General features: G+C 39.4%; 1 protein-coding gene across 2 annotated transcripts in view; it reads right to left on the reverse strand.

Moving 5' to 3' along the window:
• Positions 1-370: 370 nt before the first annotated feature.
• The window catches only part of DERA (deoxyribose-phosphate aldolase), a 60,372-nt gene continuing 41,960 nt past the window's right edge, over positions 371-18,782 (reverse strand). For both annotated transcript variants that reach the window (XM_062009424.1, XM_062009418.1), the window contains 3 exons: positions 8,255-8,367; positions 4,490-4,639; positions 371-2,800 (listed from right to left, as the gene is read on the reverse strand). In XM_062009424.1, the coding sequence (XP_061865408.1) occupies positions 2,744-2,800; positions 4,490-4,639; positions 8,255-8,367 (320 nt within the window). In that variant the 3' untranslated portion in view covers positions 371-2,743. The remainder of the gene's footprint in view (positions 2,801-4,489; positions 4,640-8,254; positions 8,368-18,782) is intronic.

The following is an 18,782-nucleotide window of genomic DNA, read 5'->3' on the forward strand; positions in this document are numbered from 1 at the left end:
CACCTCTGGTATGGACCATGGACCTGCACTGTTGGTAGTGGTCTCCTGGATGGGCACCTTGGACACGCCTTGTCAGATGTCTCCAGCCCAGTTCCCTGTTCTCTCCCCAGTTCCCTCCCCAAGGGACCTCCAGCCCAGGTTCATCCCCTCATCAATGACAGCACCACTGAGGGCTGTCATTAGATCAATACCTGGCTGTACCAGCAGCTTCTGTGGGAGACACAAGGCTCTGCGTCATGGTGAAGGTCCACAACCACAGATACTATGAATACAATTCATGTGAGACAGCGAGAACTTACTAAAGACAACACTCATCCTTTTCCTTATTTAGCAAAAGAAAAAACCTACTCCAAAATCAGAATCGTCTTTATTTGAATGTATTTACAGATTCTGTTACTTTTACTTTTTTTCCTCTATTATTTTTTCTCCCCAAAATTACAGGTTTCAACAGGAGGAAAAAAAAAACCAAACAACAAAAACATTTAAACTACTTTCCAGTTTCTCCCAAAACACTGGCTGGCTTGGAGTAACGCAGTGTTTCACAGTGGTGTGTTTGCAAGGTTCATGGATAAAAGAAGCAGCAATTTTCAACTTTTCAGGAAGCCAAACTTCTCCCTCTGAAAATGGAACCTGTTCCCTCTGAAGCAAAGCAACCAGTAGCAGCCCATGTGCACATCAAAACAAAGTGAGGCTGTCAACAGAAATATAAAGAATTTCTCCTGGCAAGTTCATTGACACATAGCTCCCGTGGAAATAGTGAGGCTGTTCTCAGAGGTACTCATGTTACGCAGGTGACAAAGTTGGACCTTCAGTAATTTTAAGGAATCAAATGGAGTCACTCACCTGGAAACTAAATTATCTCCAAAAAACCAGCTTTTGGCTTTGCCCTAAATGTCCACAAGACAACTCACAACAACAACAATGAAAGCATACTTTGCAAGTGAGGTGAATCTTCCTGTTACAAAACAACTGAAATATGTTCTAACATGTATTGGCTATTGCTAAACAGTAGCAAAATCCAGTGTGCACAGCAGAGGGTCAACTTGACAAGCACCCGGTAGGAGCTGATTATTTCTGAAATATTTCTGAAAAGCTCAGCAGCAGAGTTTTCCTCCAAATATGCAGAGAGGCACTGGATTTTTCCTTCAAGAAACAGGCAGGGAAATCAGAAGGAAAACCTGTGTAAAAAGAAAAAAAGGCCAGTTTCCAGGAAAACAAACGTGAAAAGGAAGTCACAGCTCAGCCTCATTTTCTGTGTGGAGACCTAAACCAGAAAAAGGCTGAGAGTCTTGGATGAACTACTTCCTAGGAAATTAAGGCCTATTTTTAGTACTGAGAATCGCATATAGGATGTTGCTCTCTGTATAATGTTGTTTCTGTTTATTTGGGCTTTTCTCCCTATTCAGCTTTCCTATCTATCCAAGGTGTTTTGTAGAGCACTGATGATTCAGGTGGTATAACCAGATAAATAACTGAGTTATTAACTTTATGAAGCACAGATCTCTTTGTAATAAATGTACCTTGTAGCTTGAATTACAGCAAAATCCTTCTTCTCTTACTTCCCCAATGAGACCTACTTAAGTCAGTGAGACTAGTCATAATGATAAGATAATTAAGTTTTTAGTGCAACTCTGGTTACTGAGCAGAATGTACTTCTGAAATGATGAATCTACTACCTCCAGTCTGATATTCCAAAAGTGTTGATGATTTTGGTATTACTCTTAACATGCTCTGAGAAAAGTACTTTTTACATTAAAGCTGTGAGCCCTGTATAGGACACAATTCAAATCACCTTTTAAATTAAAGAATTGCTTTTAGAACAGCAAGAAGTTGAAGTTCAGCCAGCGCAGCAGTGACATCTGCAAACTGACAGTCAAACCCCCCTACATTAAAATGGAAAGATTTGCATGAATGTGTTTGAAAATGACAGGAGATGGGAATGGGAACTTCTAAGCAAGTTAGACTAAAATTTTAAGAGTGAAATGCCTAAAAATAGGCCCCTGAATGCATAGTTAGGCACCTATATAGAGGCTGCTTGATTTTCAGTTGTTCTGATCACCCAGAGCTCCCATTAACTTCAGGAGCAACTGTGGATACTCAGCTGTTCTAGAAATCAAGCCACCTTTATTCAAGGGTCTAAATATGGATGTCTGTGCCCAAGTTTGTGGGAAAAAAAAAAAACACCAAAAAAAGAAGAAAAAAAGAAGCATCATTTTTTGCTACAGAGACATTTTATACAAGAAAGTAATAGTCAAGTTTCATTTTCTCAGGTTACAGTCCTAGAAACTGAATCAACATAACAATTAATAGTGCAACACATCGGTTGCAGAAGGCTGTGTCTGAGGTGAATGGAAAGCGATTCCAAGATCTGTAGCTCTTAATTAGCGATCTGAAACATTCCATAGATATTTCATATTCCGTGACTGCGAAGTGTTACCAGGCCACCTAAATCTTTTTCATAGTATTTCAGTGTTGCCATTAATAAGCTTTTCAGGCTGGTCTGAGGAAGACTTTGCAAGATTAACTTTGCAAATCTGTAAGTATTAACTGCTTAACTATTTCAGAATTACCATTTTTTCTGCTTTTGTGTAAGTACAACCAGCAGACTTGAGCATATTTTTAAATACTATAAAATATGAAGAAGGGAGAATTAGGCCTTTAATTCTATCATATGCACTTGTCTGTCAGAAGACTTCTGAACACTGTTTGCTTAAAGACCTCTTCTGTAAAAGTAGTTCTGTGTCTAAGCCATTGCCAGGTCATGTGGAAGTGCATAAGAGCCAGTCACGTGATAGAAAATCTGCAAGAAAAAAGAAAAATTTATGATGGAATTATATATGACTATAAACCTGAAAGAGGCAAGGAAGTAACAAATTAAAGACATGCCAGATGAAGATGATGGATATTTGTTTGTGTGTGTGCATAAAATATGACGTAATATCCCTTTATATACTTGCCTATAGGATCTGAACTAAAGGTTCTTGCTGCTTTGCTTGGAAAAAAAAAAGAAGCAAAGACTCTTGTTGCTTTTAACTAAGCTTTCAAAAAGAGAGAGGTAGGAGATGATGATTTACCCTCACTGTAATCTGATTTCAGTGATTTCAGTATTCTTTTGTGATATTCAAAGTATCCAAAATTGCTTATGGTTTTATATGGCTCATTTCAAACTATTCTCTCACTCAACTTACTGTCTTGGGGGTAGGGGAGCATTCTCCCCATGTTCTCCTCAGGATTGTTTGGTCTTTTTTAAAATATCTGTTTGATTTACTGAATATAATGATCTGAACATTGGATCTTACATGCTTTTAGATGGCAGACAGATCACAACTGGGGCATTTGTGCAATCCCTGGCAGATAAGAGGGTACCATCCTTAAGAAATAGGAACGAGTCATACCACATAATCACTGGCTGTTTTTTAAGACTCGTCAGTGATGGCAGTGGCAACCAGAAAGTTCATGCTGCTCTGTCATAACTAGGGACATCATTTTAGGTAAAGAGAGAGGTGAAACAAGTCTGGCAATGAAGCAAGCCAATATTATTCTCATTGTAGGAGTGAGGTAAGTGTTTTCAACAGTCATGAATATTCACCTGACATCTCCCAGCTGTCCTATATTTCTTAAGACATGTTAGAGTTTTAGCTACTAGGAAAGGTGAGGGAAGGGAACAGACCGACCCTTTTCTTTTCCCTTGAATCCCCAATATCTCATGTTCTCCCATCAGAAGCAAGAACACAAGGATTCTCAAACTTCTTGGTTAAAAGCTAGTATCATACCATTTCCTGGGTTTAATGAACAAGGGAGTGAAATTCAGCAGCCCTAATGGTTTAGTAGTTTCTATGACACTACAATGTGCCGGTGAAGTAGGCCATGGGCAGACAAGTCAGTACCCTTCCTCACCACTGGGAACTACACATTGCCACTGCACCTCATACACTGTCTGCCAGGAAACACAGTGAGCAGACTGTACAAAAATAAAAGCAATTAGAAAAATGAGGCTTTGTAGGAGGCAATTGCTTTTGTTCCCTGGGAAATAATCAATATGTAAAAACTCTTCTATCAGCAGTACCATATGTAGGATGAGACGTGATTTTCTCCACAGCATGGAAATATACTGAGAACAGTTGTGGCACAGTGGCACAAAGAATCTCTGAGACATTTTGAGGGTCAGATGAACTGGCAACAGCTAGGAGTTCAGGGCAGTGGACTACCATGCATCTGCAAAAAACAAGCCTCTTTGCTCACTGCATTGAAAACCTGGCCCGGGCAATTGCCAGCTGCTGGAATACTGGAGTCCCAGATGTCTGTAATGACAGGCTAAATTTAAAGAAATACTGGGCTGGAAGTGAATCTGTCATTAATAATGAATTAGATGTATGTTCTATTATCTTTTAAACAGCACCAAAAGGCATACTCTGTAAAAACAGTAAGCCAGCACATTTAGAAAGATTACTTTTTCTCTCCACCATGCTGAAAACCATTAACAACTAACCTGTTTCTCAATGTCTGCCAGCAAACTACTGGCACCCAGGCGAAAGAGCTCTGGTGTTAGCCATTCCACTCCCAGTTCCTCCTTCACCAGCATCAGCCAAGTAATAGCTTCTTTTGCTGTCCGAATGCCCCCAGCAGGTTTAAAACCAACCTTTACATAGAAAAAATAAAGGGTAATACACATTTTCATTCACCAGCAACCCTGGAAGGGCAATCAGCATTTGTAAACCTGCAGTCTTCAAGTGTCTGTGGTGCATGTAACAACACTACTCGCTAAGTATCTGACTGCAAATAGTTGAAGCGCTGGACTAGTGCTGAGAGCTATCAAGCCTCAGCCATCACTGCAGAAGATAACATTTTCATCCTGAGGGTCAGCAACTGACGGAGTAATACTTCTGATCCCAGTCCACTTTCTCAGGAGCTGGATTTGAGGTCTAATGACAGTACTTTCCTCATAGCACGTATTAGGCCAAGTGATATAAGCAGGACCTGGGCTATCATCTACTGCCTGTGCCACAATCTAATTCCAAATATATCACAACAAATAAATGTGCAATAATGTAACACTAAAGATGCTGAAATAAAGCACATGAGACAACTAACTCACGTGGAGAGAGGTGAGAGACAGTTGTACTTTATAAAAAGCCTATGCACCACAGTTACACACGATTGGGCTGTACATTCAAATCTATCAGAGGTTTCATTTTCATTAAGATTTTCCAAATGGGAATTAAATTAAGCCTGTTTTCACCAAAAATTGAAATTTTTGTGCTTCATAGGAACTGAAAACTTCTCTCCCAACACATGCTGGATATGCTTCAGTCACTTGATGTAAGATATGTGTCACATTTGGTCAAATAAACTGCCATGTATATAAAGAAAACCCTACCTTAGAGGTAAAGCATGTCTTCAATCCTATGATGAAGGTGACTTGCTATGCACCCCTAATGCCAGTCTTCTGGTTATGTGCCATTTAAATGCCTCTCATTCTGAGATAAAGCCTGTGACTCACAGCCACCAAATCTATTGACAAAAAATTTGTCACCTGCACTAGCCAAACTGCTGGCCTGCAGCAGCTTACTGAACTCCTGAAAAACAAGGATACTTTGGAGAAAGTGTTTCTGCATCCAAAACAAAAAATTAACTTAATCTACAGTACATATAGCGATTCCTTCTACATTTCCTTTTGCCATCAACCTCAGTACGTTTATGTACCTTGAGCACCCCTTCCCATCAGCCTCCTTCTGCGAGAGTTATTGTTCTGATTTCTGTATATACATTCCTGAAACCTTACTGGGTTGAAGATTCCTTTATACCTTATGGATAGAATAGTGGAAGCAAAAAAGCATTTGTTTTTACATGTGTTTGATAATTTATTTTTTTACAGTGATTTCAAGACAAACAAACACAGAAGAACAAATCCTCTCGCGCTGAAGCACTGTGATAATAGCATATTTCCACCAAGATTATAAAGAACAATAACAGGAAAAGCTAGATAAATCCAAAACATCAAGACTGTTTTTGTGGGTGGATGGATGGATGGATGTGTGAGTGTATGAATACATCTGTTAACATTAGATTTACAAAAGGAATTTAAACCACAGCAATTGGGAAAGCATCTTCTAGATAACACATTAAAATAGCGGGAATGTGTTTTCCCTTGGGAAAAAAAATTCTCATTAAATTCAAATTTCGATTTCTTCCTAGAAATATTACGGCTCTTAGAAATAATCTGTGGCAAAACTAAATAAAACAGAGTTGGTAAAGAGAATTAAAAGCACCATGCAGAATCCCTTCCCCTTTTAGCAAATTCTGAAAGCTCTTTTCTTTGCAAAAAAAGCTGACAAAGACAAGCCCATCCTCTCCTCCATTTACTAGCTTTCCAAACGGCACATCTGACTGCCATAAAGGAAGGTGGGTTGGAATTTAATTCAAGAGCAGTACAAAGTCCAGCTACCACTTCCCTGCTATTTCACAGTATTTCATTATTTTGCTTAATAAGTTCATCTCCTCAAGAATTTTCTCTTCACCTTATATTATTAAAAGTAATAAGTTTTTCTGGATTGGGGGTTTTCCCAACAGAAAAACCAATTTATGTATGTCCTTCAATAATGACAGGAAAAGATTATTTCCCATTATATTGCACACTTTTCATATCACCATCACAGCTTATCATTCAATAAATGTTACTCTGCAACTTGTTCTTTTCCTCGAAGAAGTTTAATTTCTGTATTAACCTGTTTTTCCCAGCCAACGCCTTGCTAGAAAGCATCCCTGCAGCAGCAAAATGAGTTTGTTAAAGAAACCATTTAGAAATCTCTTGTCGCTGATAATATTGTCTTCAGTTAATAAAAGCACATAAAGTCGGTTTACATCTAACTCACTGACACACGCATGCACACAGACATAAGCACTCATTCTTAGTAACATGTTTTATAGCACGAACACATCCTTTTAAAGCAAAAAAGTGAACTGAGCGTTTATATCCAATTATAGGTACAAAGCTGTGCTAATGCAGCAGAGACAAACCTCTGGCACGCAGCTGGTGTAAGCAGCACTGGTGCTGAGGTGAATCACCTGGCCCTAGGGACCTACTTCAGGCTGGCAGCATCAACCAAGCTCCTGCAGAAGCAAAACTACTGGAGCTGCTCGAGCTGTCACGTGGCAGAGAGAGATGCAGGCTGGTGAAAGGGAGGAGTGAGGATGGTCCAGAGATCCATGCTGGTCCCATCTATATGACTACAGAGAGCACGTGGACACACATCTAACCTGCTATCAATGTGATCTTCAAGCTCAAATATCCCCTGAAACCTTCTGAGCCCCTACTCCACTGCTCACCCCAAGTCCTAAAACCCTATCTTAAAAGGTCATCTGGGGAAGGGAGGGAAGGGTAAGCTGGAGAGGACAGAAGGGTGACCCAGAAATGGGGAGAGGATTGTGGCCAGAGACAGTTTCCTTTCCTGAGGCTGAAGGTCAATCTCACTGCCAAATCCTAGCACCAGGTCTAACTGGCAGCATATACCTGCCTGTGGATAAACAAGATGAAAGGTGGCTTAAGCCTTCCTGCATATCCCTCTCCTTTCTCACTGCTTCATCACAAAGACAGATGCATGGCTAGTTCATCACTAGCTCTGCTGTATGCTCCCTTCCTGCTCTTTGCCTCCCATGACCTCACTCAACAGTAACCTGAGAGACAAAGGTTGTATACCAGGACATAATTTTTTTCCAGCCTTTGTCCCTCTCTCCCTCCATCCCAAACAGGATCCAACTGGACCTGTCTCCTTGGAGACCTTGTTCCCTCTGGCAATGGAGGAAAAAGCAGAATTCGCTCCTTGGATTAAAAGAACAAAGTCTGAAAATATAGTTGTGCACACTGAACAGACTCTTGATGGATATAAATTTGTACAGTTCCACTGAGGTTTATGGGATTATGTCAATCACTGTCAGCCAGAGATCTGATCTGTTGTTAATGGCAATGACCATTTAAGTACCTTAAATGGTGAAACAAAACTGAAAGCCAAATGCAGCAGGAGACGTGTCAAGTTTGCATTGAGGTTTTACAGAGTGAAGTGATAGTTTTTCAAGGAAGGAAAGCCAAAGTGCCAAAAGGAAAACAAGGGAGAACTCCCACTACCTATACCCAAATAGTCACAGAACCTACAGTATGTGGATTTATATGTTCTGCATTTTGAAACTATTACACTCTTATTTCCTTACACTCCTTATTTCATTTCTGTCTGGTTAATTTTTATAAAGGTAGTATTACCTTGTTGCCAGTTTGCCAGTAGAATTCTCTAATGGCTCGCATCATGACTACTCCAACTGGAAAGGTTGCATTTTCCACCTCCTTTCCTGTAGACGTCTTTATAAAATCAGAACCTGAAAGAAAATGAAAGGATTTATGGTAGTTTTAGAACAAGAACCACCCTGCACATACAAAATTCACATCCTCCAAAGATGTCCTCATGCTTCACAGCAACTATGATGCATTCCTTTACATGTACATCCTTGTGCTGTTGGTGCTAACCTTGCTCTGGTTAAAGTAAGATCTCGTTTCAGAGCAAATTAGACATCCTGGAGGCTAAATGAACATCCCAGCTCTTAATTCTTTTCTCCAGCTATCAGACTAACAATCCCTTCAGGACAGTTCAATGTAATATACATTTCTGAATGGACACTCAATATATGTGTACATATACATTAAGAGGAATGCGTCTAACTAACCACAACAATTGAAAGTATTTCCTCCAAACAAATTTTGCATATAAATCAACACTTTACTATTTCCACAAGGATCTTTTTGAGTAGAAACAATTTTCGTCAGCTTTTTAAAATTTAATATTGCATCTACTTAGTCTCACATTTGACAACCTAGTATTGTATCTCCTGCAAAGAAATCCCATGTGTATTTAAGAAACCAGAGGTGTAATATTGTAAACAGGGGAAAAATTCCCTTTGTTTTGCATTTTACAATTCCAAATTGCTATTCTTAAAGCCATGGTCTGATATAATGCAGTAACAAGGTCAAAACATCCACGTTACTTTAAAAAGGAGAGTTAGCCTTGGATTTTTTTTTTTTTTTTTGGTTTCTCACTTGTGAATAGCATTCTCCACTGCCTGTCCTGTGCATTCTTGCTCTGGGTTGGCTTAAAACAAATCCTGCAGCACAATATAACAAAAAGCTAAGAAACTAAAAAAACCCAAAAACACCAAAAAATTGACACAATACAATGACAAAAATTCTTTAATTTCATTAGGGCACACTTCATTCCTGGGAACTTACTTCTTAAAAAAGGTGTACTGTGGGATCATTAATTATCAAAAGTAATCGGGAGAAGAAGAGGGATAATTCAAACATTGTGTAGTAGTGCATCATCCACTTAAAGCAATTGGAACTGCATCTGTTTCCACTTCAAATTTGGCTTAGGGTCCACTTTGTCTCTTATTTGAATGATGATGCCTCTACAACATCCCCTAGAGTAAACTGCAAAGAAAGTTTAGCTGTTGGCTCAAACTAAAGAGCCTGCATTTTGACGGTGTGCTGCAGCACACTCCAGAGACCCATCTTCCTGATGACACAGCTAATTGGCACACACGATAGGTCTCAGCCTGATAGGAAGTTAAGACAAAGCCAGGCATGTTTCTGCATCCTATTATTCAAACATAAATCAAACAGTATCACTAACATCGTGTCTTGTAAGACCATGGATTTCTCTGTAGGCTTCCTGCCTAGGCGCTAACTTAGCCCACTGGTGATTAAATTGCACCCTCCTGTGACAATTCACATTCTAACGAGAAACAGTTATTTGTGGGAAAAAAAAAAAATCTAACTCCAGAGAAAGTGCAGTGTGCAGAAAGGGCAATTAATAGTTGATTGAGCTTTGAAAAGAACAGAGCATATAGGACAGACAATTGAGTTACATATTTCAGAGCTACTCCCTCCCAGAGAGACACTATGGACATCTGATAGCCACATTAAAACAAGTAACAGTGGAAGAGAAACTTCAACAGCAAATTATATTTTTCATTTCCCTTTTGAAACGTAGCACTTAAAGTCCTTCAGTGCAATACTTTTCATTTTTTCTAGTGTAAGGTAAGTCAAAGCTTTTATAAGTCTTCTAATTACAAGTCTCTGTGGTACAGTTTCATTAAAAACTTTCATTAAACAACAGCTGCCCTTGTATATGGTCTTCTAATCAATTTGGTCAAACAGAATGACTTCTAATCAGCTGTTGATAAAAATAGAAGATGAAATTTTAATTCTAATAGATTAACCACAAACTCGAGATAGTCTTCAAAATCCATCTAGCTCTATTCTCCAGTGGATTTAACGACTATTCAGCAACTCATTACTAAATAGAACAAGATGAACATTTTCCAGTTCATTAAAGAAATGTACTATGTATTTTTGCATTGTCCTCATGATTCGTTACAGGGAGTCTTAATTACAAGATAATGGATAATGGTTATTAAATGCAGACTCCAGTAATGAAGCTCTATTCATTTGCGAGCCTCAGAGACTGCAAAGAGGGGAAAATAAAATTACTGGCTTCAAAAGATTAACGGATCAAATTATTATTCAATTTTGAAAATCTCATTCAGACTTCATAGAAACAAGAAGAGATTAAAAACTAGTATTAGTACAAAAGTAGTGCATTTATATATTTATTTTTAAATAATATCTTAAGGCTATTACCAGAATAATCAGCTTTAGATGTGATTATTAGACAAACATACAGCCAATTTAGTAGCATCCTCTAACAATGAAAACAATACATTTTTATTTCCTGAGCAAATTCTATTTATGACACAAGAGCTTGCTCGCAGGACTGCATGCAGTCTCTCGCAGGAGACAGAAGATGCCCTGAGCGTCACAATGGAAGGTGCTATTCATGTTTAGATTTCAGGAATGAAAAGGGGGATTTAAAAATCAACCACTGCCATGAAAAACCACCTCATTAAGTAGACTTTATGTCAACCTTGTAATAATAAGCGAGTTTCACTGAGTCTGTTTCTTATTCAAGTTTTCAAAAATAAGTCTAAGGAATGAAGTTCAGCGAGAGGTTCATCTGGAAATGATGACTTAGAAACTGAGTTTTATCACCCAACTTCTCTTCCTATGAATATATACACTCAAGAAAATCAAGGTAAATGTTAAAATACATCCTGGATGGCTTTCTCTTCTTCAGAGTAGGTTACATGATTCAAAAAAACGTTGCATCAAATACTTTAAAAAGCGAGCTTTTCAGGGTAGATTTCTAGGTGCAGTGAGCCTGGAATAAGGGCACACCTTCCACTCTTTTCCAATGTGTAACCACAACAGTACATTATCAGTCAAGGCAGTGAGTCATGTAAGACTCATTGAATCTGTAAGACTGGAGACATTGAGGCCTTTTTAAAACATGGCAGCATTACACACTCGTTGCAGGTGGGCTTGCTTCCAACCTAGTAACACACCTGTGCATGGTGTATTACAGCAGCACAGCCTGCCAAGCACAGGCTTCAGCTTACCTTAACCAGAGACGGAAACCTAAATAAGCCTTAAAAATTGTGAACAGTGCCACAGCCTCTGTTTGAGAGGCTCTTTCTGATTGAGAGCAATCAAGTTCTCAGCACCCTCTAGAGCCAGACCACTTGGACTGCAGTCATATGCCTTGTGAAATCAGGTAAGAGTATTTTAAGATATCAAATCCCTTTTTACCTTGTGCTCTCATCCCCCATACAGACTATCAGCCACTGCACTCCACCAAAGACCACTTAAAATAAGCCAGTTGAGTCTGCACATGCTAAAAGAAAATCAAGAGTCTTCATAGCATGTTGCCTGAGTCTATAGCTAGAGTTCAAGATGAAACCTATGATCTCATTTCTATTCTACATACTCACATAGCCTTATTTATGGTAGCACCTGAGCAGAAGTATAGAGCTGAGGTACACAGAAGCCAAGTGACTCGCCCAAGGCCTCTCAGCAAGCATTTTGCAAGGCATGGATTGAATGCCCTGGCTTCCTGAAGGCCAGAAGAGCTATAATGACTAGCCCACCCTACTGCTATCCCCTACATCATCCTGAAACACTACAAAGATCCCCAGTCCATGTAACACTGAAACAAAGCATGAGAACTGGAGAATCTTACTTAGAAGACAGAATCTAGGAAACACACTCTGGCTCCATAATTAAGCAATAAGGAATAATAAACAGTATAACAATTGTGGAGTAATCACAAACTTTTGCTTGTGAAGTGCTTCAAATGCCCTTGGGGAATGATTATCTCTTGGTAACTACAGATTCTGTGTTGTTGCCTTAGTCTTAATAAAGAACAAAGATGCATCTGGTAGTTTTAAACAACAGTTTAGAGAGAGATGCTTGCAGAGGGACAATTATGCCACAATGCCTTGTAAGTACTTGTCGTGAACACAGAGATATCCTGGTTGCTGCAACCTGCATGTAACAATATGCGCTGACATGGGGTGAACACATACCTTTCCAAGACTTCCAGTATTGGTAGCAAAAAGAAGCATGCTGCTGAGGGGATCCACTGTACTGACAAGGTAGCAATAAGAAAATAGTATGTTATCAAACGTGCACAAAGTCCCATTAACAAGCCATCTGTCTATTTTATGAGTACCTACAATAAGGGTCTTAAGACTCACACGCAATTAGCCTGACTAGGGTCGACCTCTGAAAAGAAGAGGCAGGGCAAGATATAAAAGGCTAATGTGGTAGCTAATTCTTGTCAGTTGAGTCATTGTAATTGTCCACTTACATGTCCTTATCCTCCTCCAGTGGCAAGATAGAATACATTCTCTGCTAGCTTAACTTTGCCATTGAGGAGAAGAGAATACAAAGCTGTGACAAATCACTTCAGCAGTAGCTCACCAAGTAGGCTTAACTCCAGCACACATGACTACACTGCCAGTCCACTCAGTCAGGGGCCTATGCATGTTTCCACATGCCTGTGTCAAAGCTTGCATTTTGAAATGGAGAGGAGGTGTGGGGCGGGAGGGAATAAAATGTACCCTAGGGTTCCATGTTAATGTCTGTTTACAAATAAGACAAAATTTCTAAAGACCCATCCTATCATCTCAGCTTGGTTTTCAAGTCTCAGAATAAATGCTTCCTCTCTTGTACACCACCTCCAGTAACAGGCGTACTGCAGGCCAAATGATGCCCTCAGGAACACTTACACGTGCACATGAAGGGACAAATTATTAAGTCCATACTTATGCAAAATTCCCTGAAGATGATATCTGTAAAGAATTCAGCATTGCTGAATTATGCATAGCTCGCTAATGCACTGTTATGGTGTCTACCATAGGTCTCCACAGAATACTATTAATTAGCATTAGTTTCTTCTGTGTTCATTTAAAACGTGTTTCTTTAGAAGGTTCAGTGGAAAGATTCATGTCACCTTCTGTCACTCGGCTACATAGCATAGGCTCTTGCTATTTTTAGAGCATTCTTTGCAATCTAATCCCTGCTTGGTATGGTGAAAGAGAAGACAGATAATTGACATGTACTCCAAGCTCAAAAGCCACATCTGGAATCCCTGTAAATGGTGGCTCATGGCTTTAGGCTTCAAACCACACTAAAGCACAGGAGCAAACATGCTCCCAGTCCTGTCCCATACTGCCAGGCAGAAGTAGTGTTGGGAGATGCCAGGGTGCAGAAGCAGTTCAAGCAATTACATGTTGCTGGAACAGCCATTTCTCTTTCTATCCAAAGAGGAAGAAGCAGGATATCCTCCCAAGAGTGACTAGTGGGACCTCAAGGAAGCTCAAGAAATCCCTGTATTGTTATCTGCTTGTTAATTTTCATATTTCTCTACCGAGATCTCATTTTTCTTCTTTAAAACTACGTGCCATATATTACACTCAAGGGCTTTACAGTATATGACCTATATTAACCTTATTTCATTTTGCAGATGGCATTACTGGAACTGGTTAAGCAGTTTGCCTAATGGCACATGACGAGCCAAAGGCAGAAAGAAGAAATAAATCAGGGCATCCCAAATCCTAATCCTAACCTTACTATTATCACGGAGAAAAAAAAAAAAAACCTTTGCTCTCAGCTTATTCACTCGCCAGGCTCTTTTCCTTTACAGATTATTCTGTGGGCTATTTTCTGATTTTGAGCAAGACACAAAATACCAAAGATATCAATGCAAATCGTCTCTCTACTCTAACATAGGCTCACCTTGAGAGCACGCCCCAGTGCACCCAGGGCAGGAAGCAGTGCTGGTGGCACAGCTCCGACCCCACACACCCAAACCCATGGCCCTCACAGGCATGATTGATACCTGTGACAATAAAGAAGCAGGCAGCCGTGGTGCATTTTGTCCAGTTGAGAGAAGAGTGAATAGGGGGAAAGGAGTAGCAGAAGTGGTACAAGGAGATAGAAGTGTGTCAGTTACCATTACATGTGGCTGTTCCATCAGCTACCAAAACACTTGAAGAGTAAAAGCATGGATAGTGTGCCAGCGGTTAGAGTAGCCACAGCACCTCCATTAAATCTAGTGAAAGTGCTCCGCAGCATGCATGGAGGCACAGAGCAGCAGACTCGCTCCCTCTCATTGCCACCATTACAACCATCTCCACAATTATACAGTAACTACCAATAAAAAAGGCAGCTTTATCTTTCAACATCTCTTTCTGACTCTTTGTTGCAAAGATAGTGATGGTTGAATTCTGTAGATTGCCCTAATGTCCAAAAGTAATAATTTCCACGTGAAAAAGCTTAAGGTTAAAAAAGAACACAGTGTCATTTATATATATATATAAAATACAGTTGTGGCCAGGGGCTAAGAGAGGAATGGTGGCTTTCTCTGCTTTGGGAGAGGTCAGTGTCCCTCATAGAGCAGCTAAAGGCACGCTGGGTGTTTGAGAAGGAATCACGACATTCATTATTATCGCTTTAACAATAACACACAGGTTTCTGCTCCTTTACAGACCAACATAAAGGTCAGCCTCTCTATTCAGACTAGATGCAGGCACTCAGGTTCTCAGCACTGGGAGAGGCTGGGTGAAAAAGAAAAATGCTGTGGGAGAAACTAGACTTGATTTGAAAATCTCACTCATTAAGCTTCCTACAGAAACACTGAAATGCATTGTATCATTTACTTGTTCACAGTTAAACTAATCTAAACTATGCTAAACTGTGATAGAATTAAAACACTGATCTAGGTCAGACTTTTTCCGTCTTGGCATTCTTGGTTTTTGGATCAATACATCTCAGTCTCTCAAAATGTTGTCCAGTACATGACATATTACAGACTGAGGCTAAAACCCTGATATATCTACCAGTAATAGCACGGTAATTTGGAAGAAAATAATAAATATGCATGACTGCTTAAAATCACAGCACTACATGGCATATTGCATACCATGTTTTAGCAATCACATTTAGCTTTGTGCTTTTTGATGTTGATAGCAACTTTGAAATAAATATGTTAACATTAAAACTCAGGTATGCTTACATATTGTCTATTAGCTTGTAACAAAATTACTCAAATTGAAGAAATTGCTGTTTAAAATCCATTTGGAAATACTCCACACTGAACAAAGCAAGTAGAAAATCAGTCTACTTTATCAAGAAGGTGCTATGAATTTTAAATACTTTTTTTTTTAGAAAAATACATAATACAGCCAAAATCATGACACTTCAATGTCATTTTGAGTGTTTTTCAACACCTCGTGATAAAAGCAGTATAAGATTCTCTTCTGACTCTAACCCAGAGAAAGGTAGGATTGATTTTTGAGATTTAAAAGTCATGTCTTAATGCTACAGTTAGAATCTGTCCAGACCCCAGCCTCTTTGTCGCACAGAGGACAAACAGCCAGCACCAGCCTCTCATCCACACTGTTCCCTACACATAAAAATGCAACTGGCAAAGGTGAAGGTTTCGGCACTGGGGGCATTTCCACCACCAAAGGCATTTCCCAAGAGCACGTCATGGCCAACGTCAAGCTTTTGGGAAGAAAAAAAAAAACAACAACATGCCAGATCTCACCAAACTCATCTGTGATGCATTTGTCTCCTCCTACCTCCTGGGAGGTAGAATAGGTACTTAGGCGGCTGCACAGAGGGATGAATATACCACTTCCAGTATTGACACCATTACTATGAAAATGTTAGGCATTTTTAGTTTAATTTATTATCATACTTTAAAGTCTTCCATCCAATCATGTAGACTCTATCATGGACTTCCTGGGTGCAGGTGCTGGCCATTCTGCTGATGCAAAAAATCCCCAAACGGTAAGACTAGGGAAGGTCTTACATATGCATAAGGCACCACAATAAAATAGCAAGCTATGGTTCTTTTTGAAAGGTAACAATCCTATTCACAGCTCCTGCTTTCCAGAAGTTATGCCCCTCAGAGTATTTCCTTCTTCTTTTCCCACCTCAATAATTTGACATCTGGCTAAACTGAAAAGTGCAGGCTGTAATGTGGGTGACAACTTGCAGGTACTGACAGATGTTTTCACCACTACTAGGTTTTTTCTTTTTACAAGGTTTCCAACTCTTCACGTAGCCTGAATACCAAAAGGCCTGCCAGTCCCATTCAATAAAAAAAACAACCAAAACCCCTGACTGTGCAGCCACACTCCAAGCAGGACGCACCTCTCTGCTGGGGGTCAGAGAAAGCCACACTTCTGGTTTTTTTAAATCTTTTTTCCTCCCATTGTATTATTAATGATGCTTACATGGCAAAACTAACAATTTTATTTCAAAGGATGCTTTATAAAGGCATGCTGGTGATAAACTCAGTCAGACATTTCTGGCATAACAAGCTACTGAGCACTACTTCAAAAAATGGAGGAAATTAAAAAAAAACCTTAAGCACTCTCAAAAATAGGCAGCAACTCAGAAAACGGAATGCAATATGCTGGGGCATTGTTTCTCCACCTCCATCTGTCAACAGCCTGTGTGCTGATCTGGTCATGGACTGCAATCATGGTGAGTATCTCAAACCAAAAGTATCAACAATCTGATTAACCAACTGCCTGAGTTTTGGTTAAAAATAATTGAAACTGAAATAGAAATGCACGTTTTGTTAGTCCGCTGGCAAAATGAAGATGATATTTCAATCTTCAAATCCACATTTTATATATAGGTTTTATATTTTTAAAAATCTGCACTAAATATACATATTATCATTTGATACTTCGGCATGCCACTCTTTTTACTGAAATACTGCGAATGAAAAGAGATGGAGTATCAAATCCACTTTCTGTTAGATGTGTATGTATTCTCATAGGTATTTAGTGGCAAGTTACTAAATGCCACTGTTCACTGACACAGTACACTTTATGTATCTCTTACAGAAAAAAAAAATTAATCTATCTGAAGTTTGTAGTTTTGCATGGTGACCTTTCAGAGCCTCACTTTGGTATCAATGACTTCACCCACATTTGCATGGTCAGAAATAGAAGAGGTCAAGCAAAACTGTGTTTTACCACACTGTCACTTGTCAAACTGCAGTGGTAGTGAAGGTGTCACCATTACACTAGGAAGCACTGGAACATCTTTCATATGAGGAAAGGCTGCAGGAACTGGGGCTGTTTAGTCTGGAGGAGACTGAGGGAAGATCTTATTAACATTTATAAATATCTAAACAGTGGGTGTCAGAAGGTTGGAGCATCCCTTTTTTCTATAGCAGATAGCAACAGGACAAGGGGTAATGGGATGAAGCTGGAAGACAAAAAGTTCCACTTAAATATAAGAAAAAACTATTTCACCGTGAGGGTGATGGAGCCCTGGCACAGGCTGCCCAGAGGGGTTGTGGAGTCTCCTTCCTTGGAGGTCTTCAAGACCCACCTGGACATGTTCCTATGCGACCTGATCTAGGTGAACCTGCTTCTGCAGAGAGGTTGGACCAGATGATCTCTAAAGGTCCCTTCCAACCCCTACCATTCTATGATTCTATGATTCTAAGCACAACCACTTGGTCTGTACCTTTCCTTCTGTAACCCTAAGCTTCTGACATAAATAGCAAAAAGTTGCTGTATTGTGTCTCCATTTTATCTTGGTCCTAAGCATACTCTGTTTAGGTCATACAGAGCGTAACAATAACCAAAGCTACCCAAGGCTGCACCCCAAAGAAACAAGTATTTGATGTGGATAGACCCTAACTCAATAAAAGTAAAACCTTGCAGGATCCACACTTTTAACTATGACTTCTAACAACAATATCTAAATTGATATAATATTTTCTGCAGCCATTCCAATTATTCAATGTCAAGTGGGATCAGGAGACATACTATCACGTTTTGTGTTTCCTACATACTCTGAAAGAAAGCTATCAAAGTTTAAACACAATCTGTGGGGTTTTTTGTTTTGGTACCAGTAATTTTTAATTAAGAAAATCTTGATTGTGCCATGAGATTAAAAATCAGGAAGTTTAAAAGCCTGCCATTTGTCTCTTCTCTACCCCATCCCAATTCCTATGTGTGCATTCCAATAAAGCAGCCGTTTTCCGTAGATACTGAATCACAGCTGAACTTAACAAGGAGTTATGTGTTCAGCATTTTTCTACATCAAAACACATACAAAGGTACCTAATGAGCATTTACATCAGAAAATACAGGACTGAACTGTAGGCTAGCAGTGTTTCAAATCCCTTATCTATCAACTAAGCACAGTATTCACTTTATGGGACACCTTCTGTGGAATGCTTTAAGGTTGCCTGATATTAGGCCGAAGCAAAACCACACTGTTTCCACTTAATTACCTATATTTTCAAACTTACTGTTATTTAAATGACTGAGTTAAACAAAATGGTTACTACTAACAGGACATC

The sequence above is a fragment of the Colius striatus genome, chromosome 1, assembly GCF_028858725.1.
Source record: "Colius striatus isolate bColStr4 chromosome 1, bColStr4.1.hap1, whole genome shotgun sequence".
Taxonomy (NCBI): Eukaryota; Metazoa; Chordata; class Aves; order Coliiformes; family Coliidae; genus Colius; species Colius striatus.